Source organism: Polyodon spathula, chromosome 8, assembly GCF_017654505.1.
Source record: "Polyodon spathula isolate WHYD16114869_AA chromosome 8, ASM1765450v1, whole genome shotgun sequence".
NCBI classification, from domain to species: domain Eukaryota; kingdom Metazoa; phylum Chordata; class Actinopteri; order Acipenseriformes; family Polyodontidae; genus Polyodon; species Polyodon spathula.
In genome coordinates, this window is record NC_054541.1 from 39,602,486 (window position 1) to 39,616,426 (window position 13,941).

At 39.4% G+C, this 13,941-nt stretch overlaps 1 protein-coding gene across 13 annotated transcripts in view; it reads left to right on the plus strand.

The window, feature by feature from the left end:
- The window catches only part of LOC121319929 (SH3 and multiple ankyrin repeat domains protein 3-like), a 293,718-nt gene that overhangs the window by 225,910 nt on the left and 53,867 nt on the right, over positions 1–13,941 (plus strand). For all 13 annotated transcript variants that reach the window (XR_005950771.1, XR_005950770.1, XR_005950769.1 and 10 more), the window contains exons 16-18: positions 2,352–2,434; positions 5,232–5,356; positions 6,708–6,843. Coding sequence is in view for 10 of the 13 variants with exons in the window: in XM_041257910.1 (XP_041113844.1) it covers positions 2,352–2,434; positions 5,232–5,356; positions 6,708–6,843 (344 nt within the window). In the remaining 3 variants the exon portion in view is untranslated. The remainder of the gene's footprint in view (positions 1–2,351; positions 2,435–5,231; positions 5,357–6,707; positions 6,844–13,941) is intronic.

A 13,941-nucleotide genomic window follows, 5' to 3' on the forward strand; every position in this document is an offset into this window, starting at 1 on the left:
TGGAAACTCCTGTTATTAACTTCAACCTTGGTTTTAATTTGGATAAATAGTAGAGTTTCCAAAGAAAATATGACAGAAACTGCAGAAATAGAAAGGGACATTAGCATACTAGAGGAAATGACGTCCAAAAAAACACAAAATATCAACAAACGTAGGCTTTGTGATCCTCTTGCCCAAACTGCTCAAGATGCTTTCTCTTATACAATAAGAGAGACCCTTCACATGACGTATTAACTTATAGCCTTTGTTGTCTTGGCACATGCGTGCTGATCGCTTGATCACCGTGTTCGCAAACCGGCTGTGCTTCATCCAGACATTTTTAAGCCAGTCATAGCCAGTCCAGGCTGACGGCTGGCTGCTACTACACATGTGCTTGGTGGATTTGGGTGCTTGTATTTCTGAGCGAGCACAGACCGGATTCAGCCCATTAAAAAGATGGGATGAACGGCATTGTTGATGTGCAAGTGTCACGTGAGAGGGGTGAATGAAACGCATATCACCCAGAAAAAGGAAAGTGCAATTGTTAGCCAGCTGCAGAGTAAAGGACTACCCACTAGAAAGTGTCCTGAGGGCATCAAATGATTCTCGGGTATTTGCCATTTACTCCCACCTTTCACTTCTAGAGCTTGGCAACTCTATGAAATCAACCCACCACGAACCTAACCTTAAGCAGCCCCAGCCCTAAAACCGACCCCTAACCCAATACCTAACCCTAAACCTAACAATTAAGAATCATCTGGTGCCCCCAGAATGCTTTCTAGGGGATTTATGCTGCTTAACAGTCTGCCCCTGGTTGTGGGTGTAGTTGTCAACATGCGTGGAATGTGGAAACAGTTGTAGAGTTGTAGAGTTTATTTTAATGACCTCAGCAGTGGCAAATCTAAATACGGACGCTTTTTATAATACGCTTTTTTAATATTTATGGGCCTACTAAATAACATTACTACGTACAATAAAAATACAAAGAATGAAGATAAGGTCCCCTGAACTGACAACAGTGACTGTCAATGCTGCCATTTGTTAAGCCATGTTCTTCTGGGTTCATTTAAGCTACCTTCTAGCTGTGTAAAATGTAAAAAAAAAAAAAAAAAATGATGCTACTAACCAATTTATTCATACAAAGTACTGTGATTTTATTAGTATAATTTATTATAATTTATATCAATCATGAGGCAACATTTATTTTTATGTATGGTCATGAAAAATTAGTATTGTACTGTAAATACATTCTAGTGATAAGCAAACGGCACATCATTTAAATGTTCATAAAATATATATATATATTTTAAGATGGAAGTAACCTTTTATATTAATCATGACTAGAATGAGGATATTTTAGCAGAGGAGTGTTCTTCCCCTTACAGCCCCTGTCTTTCACATGAGCATCGTCCCTCATTTATCTGTCTCTTCCTCATTTATTTCCTTATATCTGTGTCATTTCACCCTCTGTTTTCTGCCTTCCTGTCTCAGCTCTTGTTTCTCACACTCCATTGGTTCCCTCTTTCAATCTCTTTTTTTTATCTCTGTGGCCCTTTCCTCTATGCAGTCTCCCTCTCTTCTCTCTCCCTTATCCTCTGCCTCCCTCTGCCTATCAGCCCCTCGCTCCCGCTGTCTCTTCCTCTGCCCCTGAGTGAGTCATTCCTTTTGTGTAGACCACTCCTCAGTCTCTGCCTGCTGATAAAACTTCAGCAGATGGTTTGTGTTAAAAGAAAAGAAAAAAAAGCATGGTTAAGATGTGGTGCCGTATATCCTTTCCACGCTTTCCCTGTGTTATGTAAAAGGACAGGAGGAGATGATTCTGATGGGCCCTCAATCTGCTCTGCTCTGCTGGGGTGGAGGGTGTGTGTGTGTGAGTGTGTCTCTGTGTGTCTCTCCATGTTAGTGTAACAGACAGACCAGGTTCATTTATGCTGCTGCACAGTTCAAAGCATGGAGGCTGCGATTTCATTCACTGGGTTATTATGAGCGGAGCTCAAGTATTTCAGTATATTTTCTTTTTTCTTTTTTGTTTTCTAGACTACTTCAGATCTGTGAGTGCTGTTCATTTTAATCTGAGTGCAATGGAGAAAAGAGACAGTGAATGAACTTGCTTCAAAAAATATGTATTAAATAAACTACAGAAGACTTCAGGACCTGGATTTAAAGTTTAACTTATTGCATATCTAACAGCTTAAGTATTTAATTTTTTTTTTTTTTTTTTTTGAAGGGAGGTTTGATTTTAGGTGAAGGATCCTTTAAAACATTTTAACTATGCTTAATTGGGAAGTAATGGATCACAGACACTGAAGTGGGCAGGCCAATGAAATGGTACTGAAGTCTAACCTGGTGGCCCTCTTCTCCTTTCTTCCCAGTGATTACATTATCGAGGAGAAGACTGCAGTCCTGCAGAAGAAGGAGAATGAAGGCTTTGGATTTGTTTTGCGTGGGGCAAAAGGTAGGAGAGACATATCTTTTTTTTTGGTTTTATAAGGATCATTATTTTAGCACAATGATTCTGTGCTAGTCCTCCCATGCTATTCTTCCCTTAACTTAAGACATACCTGGAGGGGTAATCCTCAAGGAAAAAGGTGTTGGTTTAGCCACCATACTCACCCAACCTTTGCTTGACAATAATACCAGTTGTAATTGTGTCTTTGTGTAGAATCACAACTGAAGCAATCATAGACAACAGTGACTTGCTGTTCTCTGGCTACAGTCATTCTGTAGTCATTACTATTGCCAGTCAATTGTACAATGTTAACTATGTTTTATTTTTCAACATCTTATTACTATTGTATCCAGTCAATTTACAACCTGTGCCTGTGTTGTATTCATTTTGAAATGAGAATGCAGGCTCAATTAGGTATGGCACACTTATAATTTTGCAAAATATCAAAGGCTCAACCCTCCAGCTTGTCTGCTTAGTGTGTGATTTGCACTTTGCATTTGAAGGCGCCATCCTGTGAATGAGACAGAAATCCATCCTTCCATCTGTTACTGTTACCATCATGTTAGAAATCTTACCTATCATCTCAGTAAAGAGCAAGGCAGCTGCTGACCCTACTGCCCTGGCGTCATTCCCCCATAAAACTTCAGTTTCCACCTCCAGCATCAATACTTAAAGTACCATCTTGTAATTAAAGGTGTATTCATGTTTTATCTTGCTAAAGAAGATCAGGCATAAATTGAAGTTTTGGCAGTTTTAGTACAACTCTTTTAGCATGATTATCTTCAACATTTTTATTTGTTTCTTTATATCAGACTTTTAAATGGGCATCGGAAAGCTTTTAACAGGCTTAAGATAATATATAATTTCAAATATCGTTTGGTGTAATTGCAGCATTGCCTACAACTTTTGTTTTGGGGTGTTTTATATTTTGCATGTGTCAGGATTCAATATACTGAAGCAAACTGTATGTTAGTTCATCCCCCTGAGGCAAAATGTCGACTAGCTCCCACAGAAATAACCCAAATGCTATTTGTTGACACTGACATCATTTGGGATGCTTACTTGTGCAGGGGGCCAGGTAAGACCTGACAGAGTCAGTTAGTTAGGAGAAGAGAGCTGTCTGTCAGACTGATTGACAGCTTTGATAAATGTCTGTATGAATGCCAGTGTCAATAAGGAAAACTGATTACGCTCTGATGAATGCAAATGGAAGATTATTTGGTATAGCAAGTAATGTTCAGCTATGTAGCGAACTGCTATAGATTGATTACACTGGGATATAATGTGATTAAGATTCAAACAGAACCTCCTCTTGCTGTGCAGTAGAACATGTTGTATCAGGACCGGCTTGTTTGCTGACTTTAAAACCACTTCCAAATCCTTATTTCAAAACCTCAGAAGTGAAAAGTAGTGCTTGTAAAAAATTAAAGTCAGAGCAAATTATCTTTTTTAGAAACACAACTGAGGGAAGTGACATGATTGACTGCAGTGTAGCAGTCAGCTGTTAAGTTAGTGGACTTTAAAATTAGTGACACATCACATATGGGGTCTTATAAACCCCTCATATTGTATTGTTAATATGATGCGATATTTGAATACTGGCATTATACAGTAGGTCTGATGATGGGATTATCACGTTGCACCATTGTGCATGTTGACAGAGGGCTTGCTGCAGGCTGCACTTTCCTCCTCTGCAGCAGTCCATGTGGTTATGATTAAGTGTTTGAGTATTTGAATGGATAGTGTGGCTAACTCAGAGCTTTCGAGTGATCAACAGTACCAATATTCTTAAAACACGCCGAATACACCTTTTCTATAAATACAGTATATTGCGCATTCTTATACATCTTACACAGTATAACACAAATGCTGTGATTTGTCAGCAGAAATCTGTGTTTTGTTACAATTTTGGTTTTGGTCATCATGTCCTAGATAACTTGAAAAACATCAGCTGCATTTCAGCTGCTCGACAACACATTGTCACAGTTTTAGTTATCCACTCTGATATGGTAACTATAGTAACGCAAGTCATCGCAAGTGTATTAAGATATAGTACACAACAAAAGGCATAGCAGCTGTTACTAATGTATGTTGAGCATTTGCAATGTTTCTATTTGTTAGTGCCTTACAGCACTACCTGTTCATTTTTCCTGTGATTTAAAGGGTACTGTTCCCCTGGATTACAGAAAACACCCTTATTCCTATTGTGTATGGGATCAATATTTTTTTTTAACACACTGAATTGCTGTATTTTATTTCTGACAGTGTAATAAACTGATTGGCTTTCACATGTTCCTTTCAAAGAATTTGTCTGACCAAGTAGGACCTGCTATAAAGCACTACATCACAAGAATGATGGTGTAGATTACCCTTACAGGTTGCACGTTATATGAGATACATATTATTTACTATTACATATAAACCTTATCATGAACTTACCCGTAAAGCTAACAAGATGGCATGGGATGGTTGGGTCAACAGCACACTCCTTATTCCACGCTTACATTTTGAACCTGTGCTGTCTTACCTTTAGGTGTCTTATCTGTAGCGATCAAAAATGGCCGTTATACTATATCCTTTGCATTGGTTTGCTGATTGCATTAAGAATTTTACAATTGATTGAAATTCTAAATACTATTGCATTAAACATTTAAAAGCATGCCAAGGGAGAGTATTGCAATGGGATTACAGTGTGCAGGAGAGCATACATTAAAAGGTATGCTATAGCACACTATACTATGCTAGTTGGCAGTATGCTGTGGTCAGGTCAGTTGAAAAGTTGTGTTGTGTGCTTGGTCCCCAGCGGAGACGCCTATCGAGGAGTTTGCACCGACCCCTGCTTTCCCAGCACTGCAGTACCTGGAGTCTGTGGATGTGGAAGGTGTGGCCTGGAGGGCAGGACTGAGAACAGGAGACTTCCTGATTGAGGTATACAAAATAAGAAACCAAATGGAAACGGACGGGCTAAGGCAAATAGCTAGGCGGTGTCCACTTAATATAATGCGCTACCAATGGTACCTTTTTATAAGGCAAAGAATTACAACGTACTGTATTGTGCTTACAACATCTAGCTTGTATTGTAATTCTGTTGTGCATTAGTTAAATGTATAACCTTCTCCCTCATGTAAGTATTAAAACATGTTCAGATTAAGCAGGCCTCAAATGCTTAAGATAGTGATTTATCTGTAGCAATAATTCATGTGGTACAGACCTATACAGAGAAAACAAACACAAAGGGGAACATGGGTATTTTGGCTTGATTCCTTTAATGTGTAAAGAGTCAGATAGCACTATCAACTATCCACACTTTCTATCACTTATCACTATGACAGCACTTTTGGATTTGTCAATTCGGTTATAAAAAGCAAGCTTGTTTGTCTCCTCTATTATTTCGTTTGTCTATCTTATCTGTCTGCAACTTCTATATGACTGTCTCTCGTCCAGTGTTGATGATAAGATAATTTTTTTAAGTGCATTATTTATGTATTTTTTGCTCCATGTTGGGGAATTTAAACAATCTATTCAATCAGCAATGCTTGCTTTATGGGGCACTGTATCGTTACAGATTGAAATCCTGCATACCAAGCTACAATTACACTGTCTTGCAATTAAGGCTGCTAATTCAAAACGGGTAAAAGCATGTGTCTGCTGTTGCTGTCATAATTAATTCTCGTCCTTCTCACCAGCTATAAAGCAAAGCGACTGCAAAATACTCTATAGATGATAGCAAATAAAAAGGGACCCAGTTCTTGTGGTAAATATTTATGTGACTCTTTTGGTACTTCCTCAGTACCAGTATGGTAATGGAAGGAGAGTGATAATAGATGTAATAATACAGAAAGCATATGGTTAAATGAAAATGTCAACTGTATACTACCAGTACAATTATATAAGTGTATACATCTAGGATATTCCACTGTATCTAAGCAACCTGCAGAAGCACAAGCTCCACCCATGGAAACGGCTCAAAAGTGGTACTGAAAAAAAATGCAGTAATATCAGAAAATTACCATACTATAAGATGTATTTTATCTCTTTCTATACTACTAAAATCCATCCAATTCTGCATGACTACATTGCTTCTGTGCTAAAAGGGAAACAGCTGCCAATTTATGATGCTTTATAAATGAAAACTACCAACCCCCAGATCTTCACTTTTATTAAAGGCTCCTGTTTCCCCTTTCAAAATCTCAATGTTGAACTCTCTGTGATTGCAGCTTGTTGGTAACCAATCAGACCTTGTCTAATCACAGTGATCCTGGATTACTCTCTCCTCCAGGTGAATGCTGTGAATGTGGTAAAAGTGGGGCACAAGCAGGTGGTGTCTCTGATCAGACAGGGAGGGAATCATCTGCTCATGAAGGTGGTCTCAGTAAGCCGGAAACCGGAGACAGAGGACGTGGTTCGCAAGAAAGGTAAGGACCAAACTGCAGGATCTGTCCTGTTCATATCGGGTTCTAGCAAGTCTCTGTCGGAAAACACTATGGCACAAACACGCCAGCTGATGACTTAGATGGAATTGATGGAAGCGTTCCTCTGAGGGGATCTTTTGTGAATCTGCCTCAACTGCTGATATCTCTTAAACCATGAATTAGGATGCCAACTTCATATTTTCAGTTGTGATAATCTTAGGGTAAAATCTAATGGTACACAGCCGATGATTCTCTCACAAGTTTAGTCAAGGGTAGCATACAAAAATAATTGTAGTTTTTGTATCACTTCTGGAACTTCTTATACAAAGATGCCACCTCCATACTGTGTAGCATTGTGTGACTCTATATTTGTATTTGGGGGAAAATCTGCTTATTTCTAACATATATATATATATATATATATATATATATATATATATATATATATATATATATATATATAGAGAGAGAGAGAGAGAGAGAGAGAGAGAGAGAGCACAAAGTCAGGGATTTTGTAGGCATATAGTCAGGTGTATGATTAAACAATTATACCAAACAGGTGCTAATGATCATCAATTCAATATGTAGGTTGAAACACAATCATTAACTGAAACAGAAACAGCTGTATAGGAGGAATAAAACTGGGTGAGGAACAGCCAAATTCAGCTAACAAGGTGAGGTTGCTGAAGACAGTTTACTGTCAAAAGTCATACACCATGGCAAGACTGAGCACAGCAACAAGACACAAGGTAGTTATACTGCATCAGCAAGGTCTCTCCCAGGCAGAAATTGTTTAATCATACACCTGACTATATGCCTACAAAATCCCTGACTTTGTGCAAGTGTACCTAGAAGAACTGATGCTGTTTTGAAGGCAAAGGGTGGTCACACCAAATATGGATTTGATGTAGATTTTTCTTCTGTTCACTCACTTTGCATTTTGTTAATTGATAAATGTAAACTATTAACATGTCTATTTTTGAAAGCATTCTTACTTTACAGCATTTTTTCACACCTGCCTAAAACTTTTGCACAGTACTGTGTGTGTGTGTGTGTGTGTGTATGTATATGTGTATATATATATATATATATATATATATATATATATATATATATATATATATATATATATATATACACACACACACACACACACACACACACACACACACACACACACACAAACTGAGTGTACAAAACATTAGGAACACCTTCCTAATATTGAGTTGCACCCCCTTTTGCCCTCAGAACAGCCTCAGTTCGTCAGGGCATGGACTCTACAAGGTGTCGAAAGCGTTCCACAGGGATGCTGGCACATGTTGACTCCAATGCTTCCCACAGTTGTGTCAAGTTGACTGTTAGTGGATCTCTACTCCGAACAGCTCGTCCCATCTCATCCCACAGATGCTCAATTGGATTGAGATCTGGTGACTGAGCAGGCCACTGCAGTAGGCTGAATTCACTATCATGTTCATGGAAGCATTCCTGGTCAAGCCTAGCCTTGTGGCATGGGGCATTATCCTTTTGAAAAAATCCATTAGCAGATGGATACACTGCTGCCATGAAGGGATGCACCTGATTGGCAGTGATGTTCAGATATCCTGTGGCATTCAAACATTGCTCCACTTTTATCAAGGGGCCCAATGTGTGCCATGAAAACACACCCCACACCACCAACACCAGCCTGCAATGTTGACATGTGGTTTTCTCCATACCCTAGTCCTCCCATTAGTGTGAAACAGCAGGAACCGGGATTCATCAGACCAGGCAATGTTTTTCCAATTGTCCAGTGCCCAGTGTTTTCGTTCCTTAGCCCTCTGCAACCACAGTTTCTTGTGTTTTGCTGAAAGAAGTGGAACTCTGTTAGGCCGTCGGCTGCCATACCCCATTCGTGTCAAGGTACGACGAGTTGTGCATTCTTTTATGGCTCTTTCGGCACCAATGTTGTACTGGACTGTCAGTTGACTAACTGTAGCCCGTCTGTTGCGCTGCACAATTCGTGTCAGCCTCCTTTGGCCTCTTTCATCATTGAGCCGTTTTCGACCACTGGCCTGCCATTGGCTGGATGTCCTTAGGAAACTGTTGACCGTGAAAAACACAGCAGTGTTGCAGTTCTTGACACACTCAAACCGGCGTGCCTGGCACCTACTACCGTAGGCCGTTCAAAGGCACTTAAATATTTTGTCTTGCCCATTTACCCTCTGAATGGCACACATACACAATTCACGTCTCAATTGTGTCAAGGCTTTAAAATGCTTCTTTAACCCATCTCCCCTTCATCTGCACTGATGGAAGTGGATTTAACAGGTTACATCAATAAGGGATCATAGCTTTCATCTGGATTCACCTCGTCAGTCTATTTCATGGAAAGAGCAGGTGTTCCTAATGTTTTGTACACTCAGTGTGTGTGTATATATATATATATATATATATATATATATATATATATATATATATATATATATATATATATACATGTGTGTGTATATGCCAAACATTAATATGGAGGCTTTAGGACCCTGGTGATAATTAGTTGGTAAATGCTGGTAAGAATCAACTGATCAAGTTGGGGAATAAAAAAGTCACAGTTTGCGTGTTCGGTGAGGAGGATTGAAGTGGATAGATAGGAAAAAACTGAACAGTGGGCAAGTGTGTTGAACAAAGAAGGACTTTATGATAATGAAAGAAAGGTATGGGTTTTGACAACAATAGTGCTGGTTGGTGATTTGGATTAAGTTATTTCCCAGTTCGCTAATAAACTTACGCCACAGCATTTAAAGAGCACTTCCAGTGTACCACATTTAATTAAAGGTACAGAAACTTATTTGAAGAACAACACAGACTCCAGCTGAAAAGGTCTAAATACATTACATTTGGTACCAGAAGTGGGGCTATGTTTGTTGAGTGAGAACCTCTCAACATGGAAGAGTTACTTAAAACAATTCTGCAAGCCACGGCAGCCCAACAGCACGCCACAGTGGCTTTACAGGAACATACTAAAGTCCTGGCAGGACAAGCAGCACAGGACCGTCAAGAATAGAGAGAACTGTGGAGCCAAATTAGTTCTGAATCCCAGGTGAGAGCATCCTCTGAGGGACCACATCCTATACAAGCTTGTCGTGTTTTTCAAAACATAAACCCAGCAGATGACGTAGAAGTTTACCTTTTGGCTTTTGAAAGGACTGCTGAGCGAGAGGCTTGGCCACCTGCATATTGGGCTGGCGTGGTTTCACCTTTTTTGGAGTGGAGAGGCTCAAGAAGCCTATTTCGATTTGGAGCTAAAAGAAACAGCTAATTATAGTCTTCTGAAAGCCGAGATTTTGGCAAGAGCGACAGTCACCGCAGCTGTGGGGGATTAACGCTTCCACTCATGGAAATATGAAGATGGAAAAGCATAAAGTTCACAGCTATTTGACTTAATTCACTTAGCCCGTAGGTGGCTTTAACCCAGGATAAGTGGAGCATGTTGTGGAAATACTGGTCCTAGACCATTATCTAAGAAGCCTTCCAGTTGGATTACGAAAATGGGTGGCAACCGGAACATTGCAGATGAACTAATCGCCCTGGTCGAACGCCAGCTCACTGCACTAGAAATTGCCCAGCCCACACCCCATTCCACCACCAAAAGTACCTGGCGTCCCCCAAGCCCGAAACAACGCACCGCCAAGTATGAATGTGTGGGGAAAAGCGGGCGCTGAAGAGCAGCCTAGAACCGTGAAGGGACCTTGGGCAGGGGAGAATAAATTGTTTGATGAAATGCAGAGTTTGCCATATAATAGGGTGCAATGATTTAAATGTAATGGTTGGGGGCATATTGCCAGAAACTGTCCCAAAAGGGAGAATGTAGAGTCAATGGACTGTCACATGGTTACTACGGTAAATAACTTATTTTCCTTTGGTTCACCAAAACAGAGTATGTGGTTCCTTTTAAAATAGGGGATAAAAGCACATTAGCTTTATTAGATTCAGGCTCTGGGCAGAATTTAATATCCTCTGACCTGGTGGGGGAACGCTTTTCTATAGACCAGACTGAGGTACAAATAACGTGCATTCAATGTAATATTAACCCTTTGCAGTCCTATGTCGGACCAGATCCGACAAAATTCAATTTTCCCTTTCCATTCCGATGTTGGACTCTGTCCAACATCATCAAAAATACGTAAAGCACAGGTCTCGAAACGTTTTCTCCTGAAAAAACTGAGAAAACCTTTCAATAGCCAAGTGAGACTGATAGGCGCCTAATGAAGCCGAAACCAGTGTATATGATAGCCCCATGCACCACAGAGATAATATGGACACAAACAAAGGAGATAGCTGCTTCCTCATCCAGCGCTCAAAGAATATCACGGACAGTTAAAAAATTACTACCTCTGTTTACCACCCACAAATGGATGGTTTGGTTGAATGTTATAATAAAACATTAAAACAAATGAAAAAGAATAAACAATTGATAACGCTAAGGGTGGACGAATTGTTGGAAAGTTTGGGCAAAGCCAAGTATATTACAAAAAGCTATTGGCAGGTGCCACTGTCACCAAAGTCAAAAGAAAAAACAACGTTTGTAACGCCACAGGGTTTGTTCCAATTTACAGTTTTGCCTTTCGGACTGCATTGGGCACCAGCCACTTTTCAAAGGCTTATGAACAAGGTACTCATGCCACATAATCACTACACAGCAGCTTATCTTGACAGTGTGGTAATGTTTAGCCTTGATTTGGGAGTCTCATTCCCACAAGGTGTAAATGGTGTTGAGATCGTTAAGGGAAGTAGGTGACAAAATATTTGGGGTTTTCACTCGGACGTGGCTTAATTAGACCACAGCTAAACAAAATTGAAGATATTTTGTCCTGTGCAGTGAACAGGAAACAAGTCTGAGCCTTTCTGGGACTTATTGACTATTATCGCTGGTTTATTGAAAACTTTGCCTCGAGAGCTGTGCCCTTGACAGAACTCACTGAAGCCTCTGCATCTAACATGGCAAATGGTCAGCAGCTGAAAGGGCGTTTTTAGACTTGAAATCAGCACTGTGCTCTGAGCCTGTTTTGATAAGTCTGGACTTTGAAAAAACATTTATATTACAAACAGATGCTTCAGAAGTGGGTCTAGGGTCAGTGTTATCACAGTCTTGTAATGGGGAGGAACATCGTGTTTTGTTTTTGAGCCGAAGATTGCAAGTTAGTCGATTTGTGCAAATTCTGGTGTGAATTTCTCAAGGAATATATTTATAGTAGGCTGTGTGTTATATACAAGGTGTACAGAATACTTGGATGACTGTATTCTGTGCAGTATACTGTGGTTTTACTGCCAGGGTATTATACAAGAGGTGCATTATACAAGGGATGTAACCCAAGTCTGCCATGTGTGCTGTACATGTGATAGATTGTATCTTATATTCTGAAAATCAAGCTAGGTGCTTTTCTCTTTTTCTATGCATACTGTACTTTAAGCTTAACAAAGTCTCTGGTTCTGGTCCTGCCCACTTTGCACCCTACTTTAAAGAAGTAGAGGCTTGATGTTAAGTGAGTGTCAGAGCCCCTCTTTTCTCCAGTGCATGTTATGCACACGTTTTGCAGTTGTTCATCTTGTGGGTCAGAGTAAGTCAAAGCAGAGACTGAAAATCTTAAACTACACTTGAAAATGATAACTTCAGCTACAGTGTGATTGGAACAGGAATGAAAATGGAACTAATGTCAAAGAAAGGTAGGTAATTATTTGTTTTTTCGCTTTGTCAGCAGAATGCTTTATTTACACTAAGGAATTTTAGTCAATCAGATGACTTACCACTGTGCCCTCAATGACAGATTTTTTCATTTAAAATTATCAGCTCTTAACCATGCTTTATTTTAAGTTTGTTTTTCACAACCACAATTCTCTAACCTCAGCATAGCTGCATCCTATTTGTCTTATTTTGTTAGTCCCCAAACACCATGTAGTGTATAGATAAGAAGGTTATTAAAAGGTAAATGTAGCACATTCCTCTTTGTGCTGAATGCACACATGTGGATATAAACACAGGAACAGCAGAATACCTGACTTGTGAACTCTGGTCTTTTGGGGAATACATGTCAGAAGGGAAAAAATCAGGAGCTACCTCTTTAATTATTACTTGGATTCAATTGTTAATTAATAACCAGAAAAACATCCGCTAACTCCAACTGGATTAACCCAAAGAGAGGAGAGAGAAATAAAGTAGGAGAGAACAAGAAGGAGATTTTTCATTCAGAAAAACAAGGAGAAGAAAGCTTATGAAAAAACTACAAAAATGTACCAGGCATATGCTGAGTGGATATTAAATACATTTTTAGAATCTGGGGGAAAAAAAAAATTGGAACTCTGTGGGGGAATATAATCTACTGGCTTTTAGTTTTTAGTGGTTAGTTGTTTTTTTTTTTTTTTATGACATGGTAGAGTTATGGCAGGTGGATACTGTCGTATCTAATTTGTAATATAAATGAAAAAAAAAAATTGGTGTAGTTCCAGTTATTTCATGGCACTTCTAGACTTTTGATAAGTTCATTTTAGGGCAGTATAGAATTCAATGATTTTAATTTTGTTTATTGTAATGTATTATTGAATTGGTTACCTACAAAATGTTGAGCTGAACTTGAGACCCCTTTTCTCAGTTTTAGTGAATACGCTAAATAAATTAAGACAAATGCTGTACTAAGTAAGCCTGGAGGAAGAGAAAAGTATCCCAGATTAGGCTCCCAGCTTTCAGCAGAGGCCCCTACAGTGACGCCTTGCTGTTATCTTGCTGTGTTTGAGGTAAAAAAAAACATCACATCTGACCTGGATTTCTGACACTTGCTTGCAAATGAGCTGGAAGCCCTTGTGTGCAACTTTAGCACACTAGCTGCTGTTGACAAGAAAATCCTTTGGAAAGGAAAGTAAATATAATTCAACTGCTTCAGGGTAATTGAATGAGTCCAGCCTGGATATCGGTAAATTCCTGGAAATCAGAAATTCAGGATGATAGCTGTCTTTGACTACCTGTGAACAGATCTGTCTCAGAATTATTCGTTGTGTGGAAACATTGGAGCTAATCTGAATTTACTACTGAAGTTTAATAAACACGAGCAGAAAGGGTAAAACAGAGCGTCA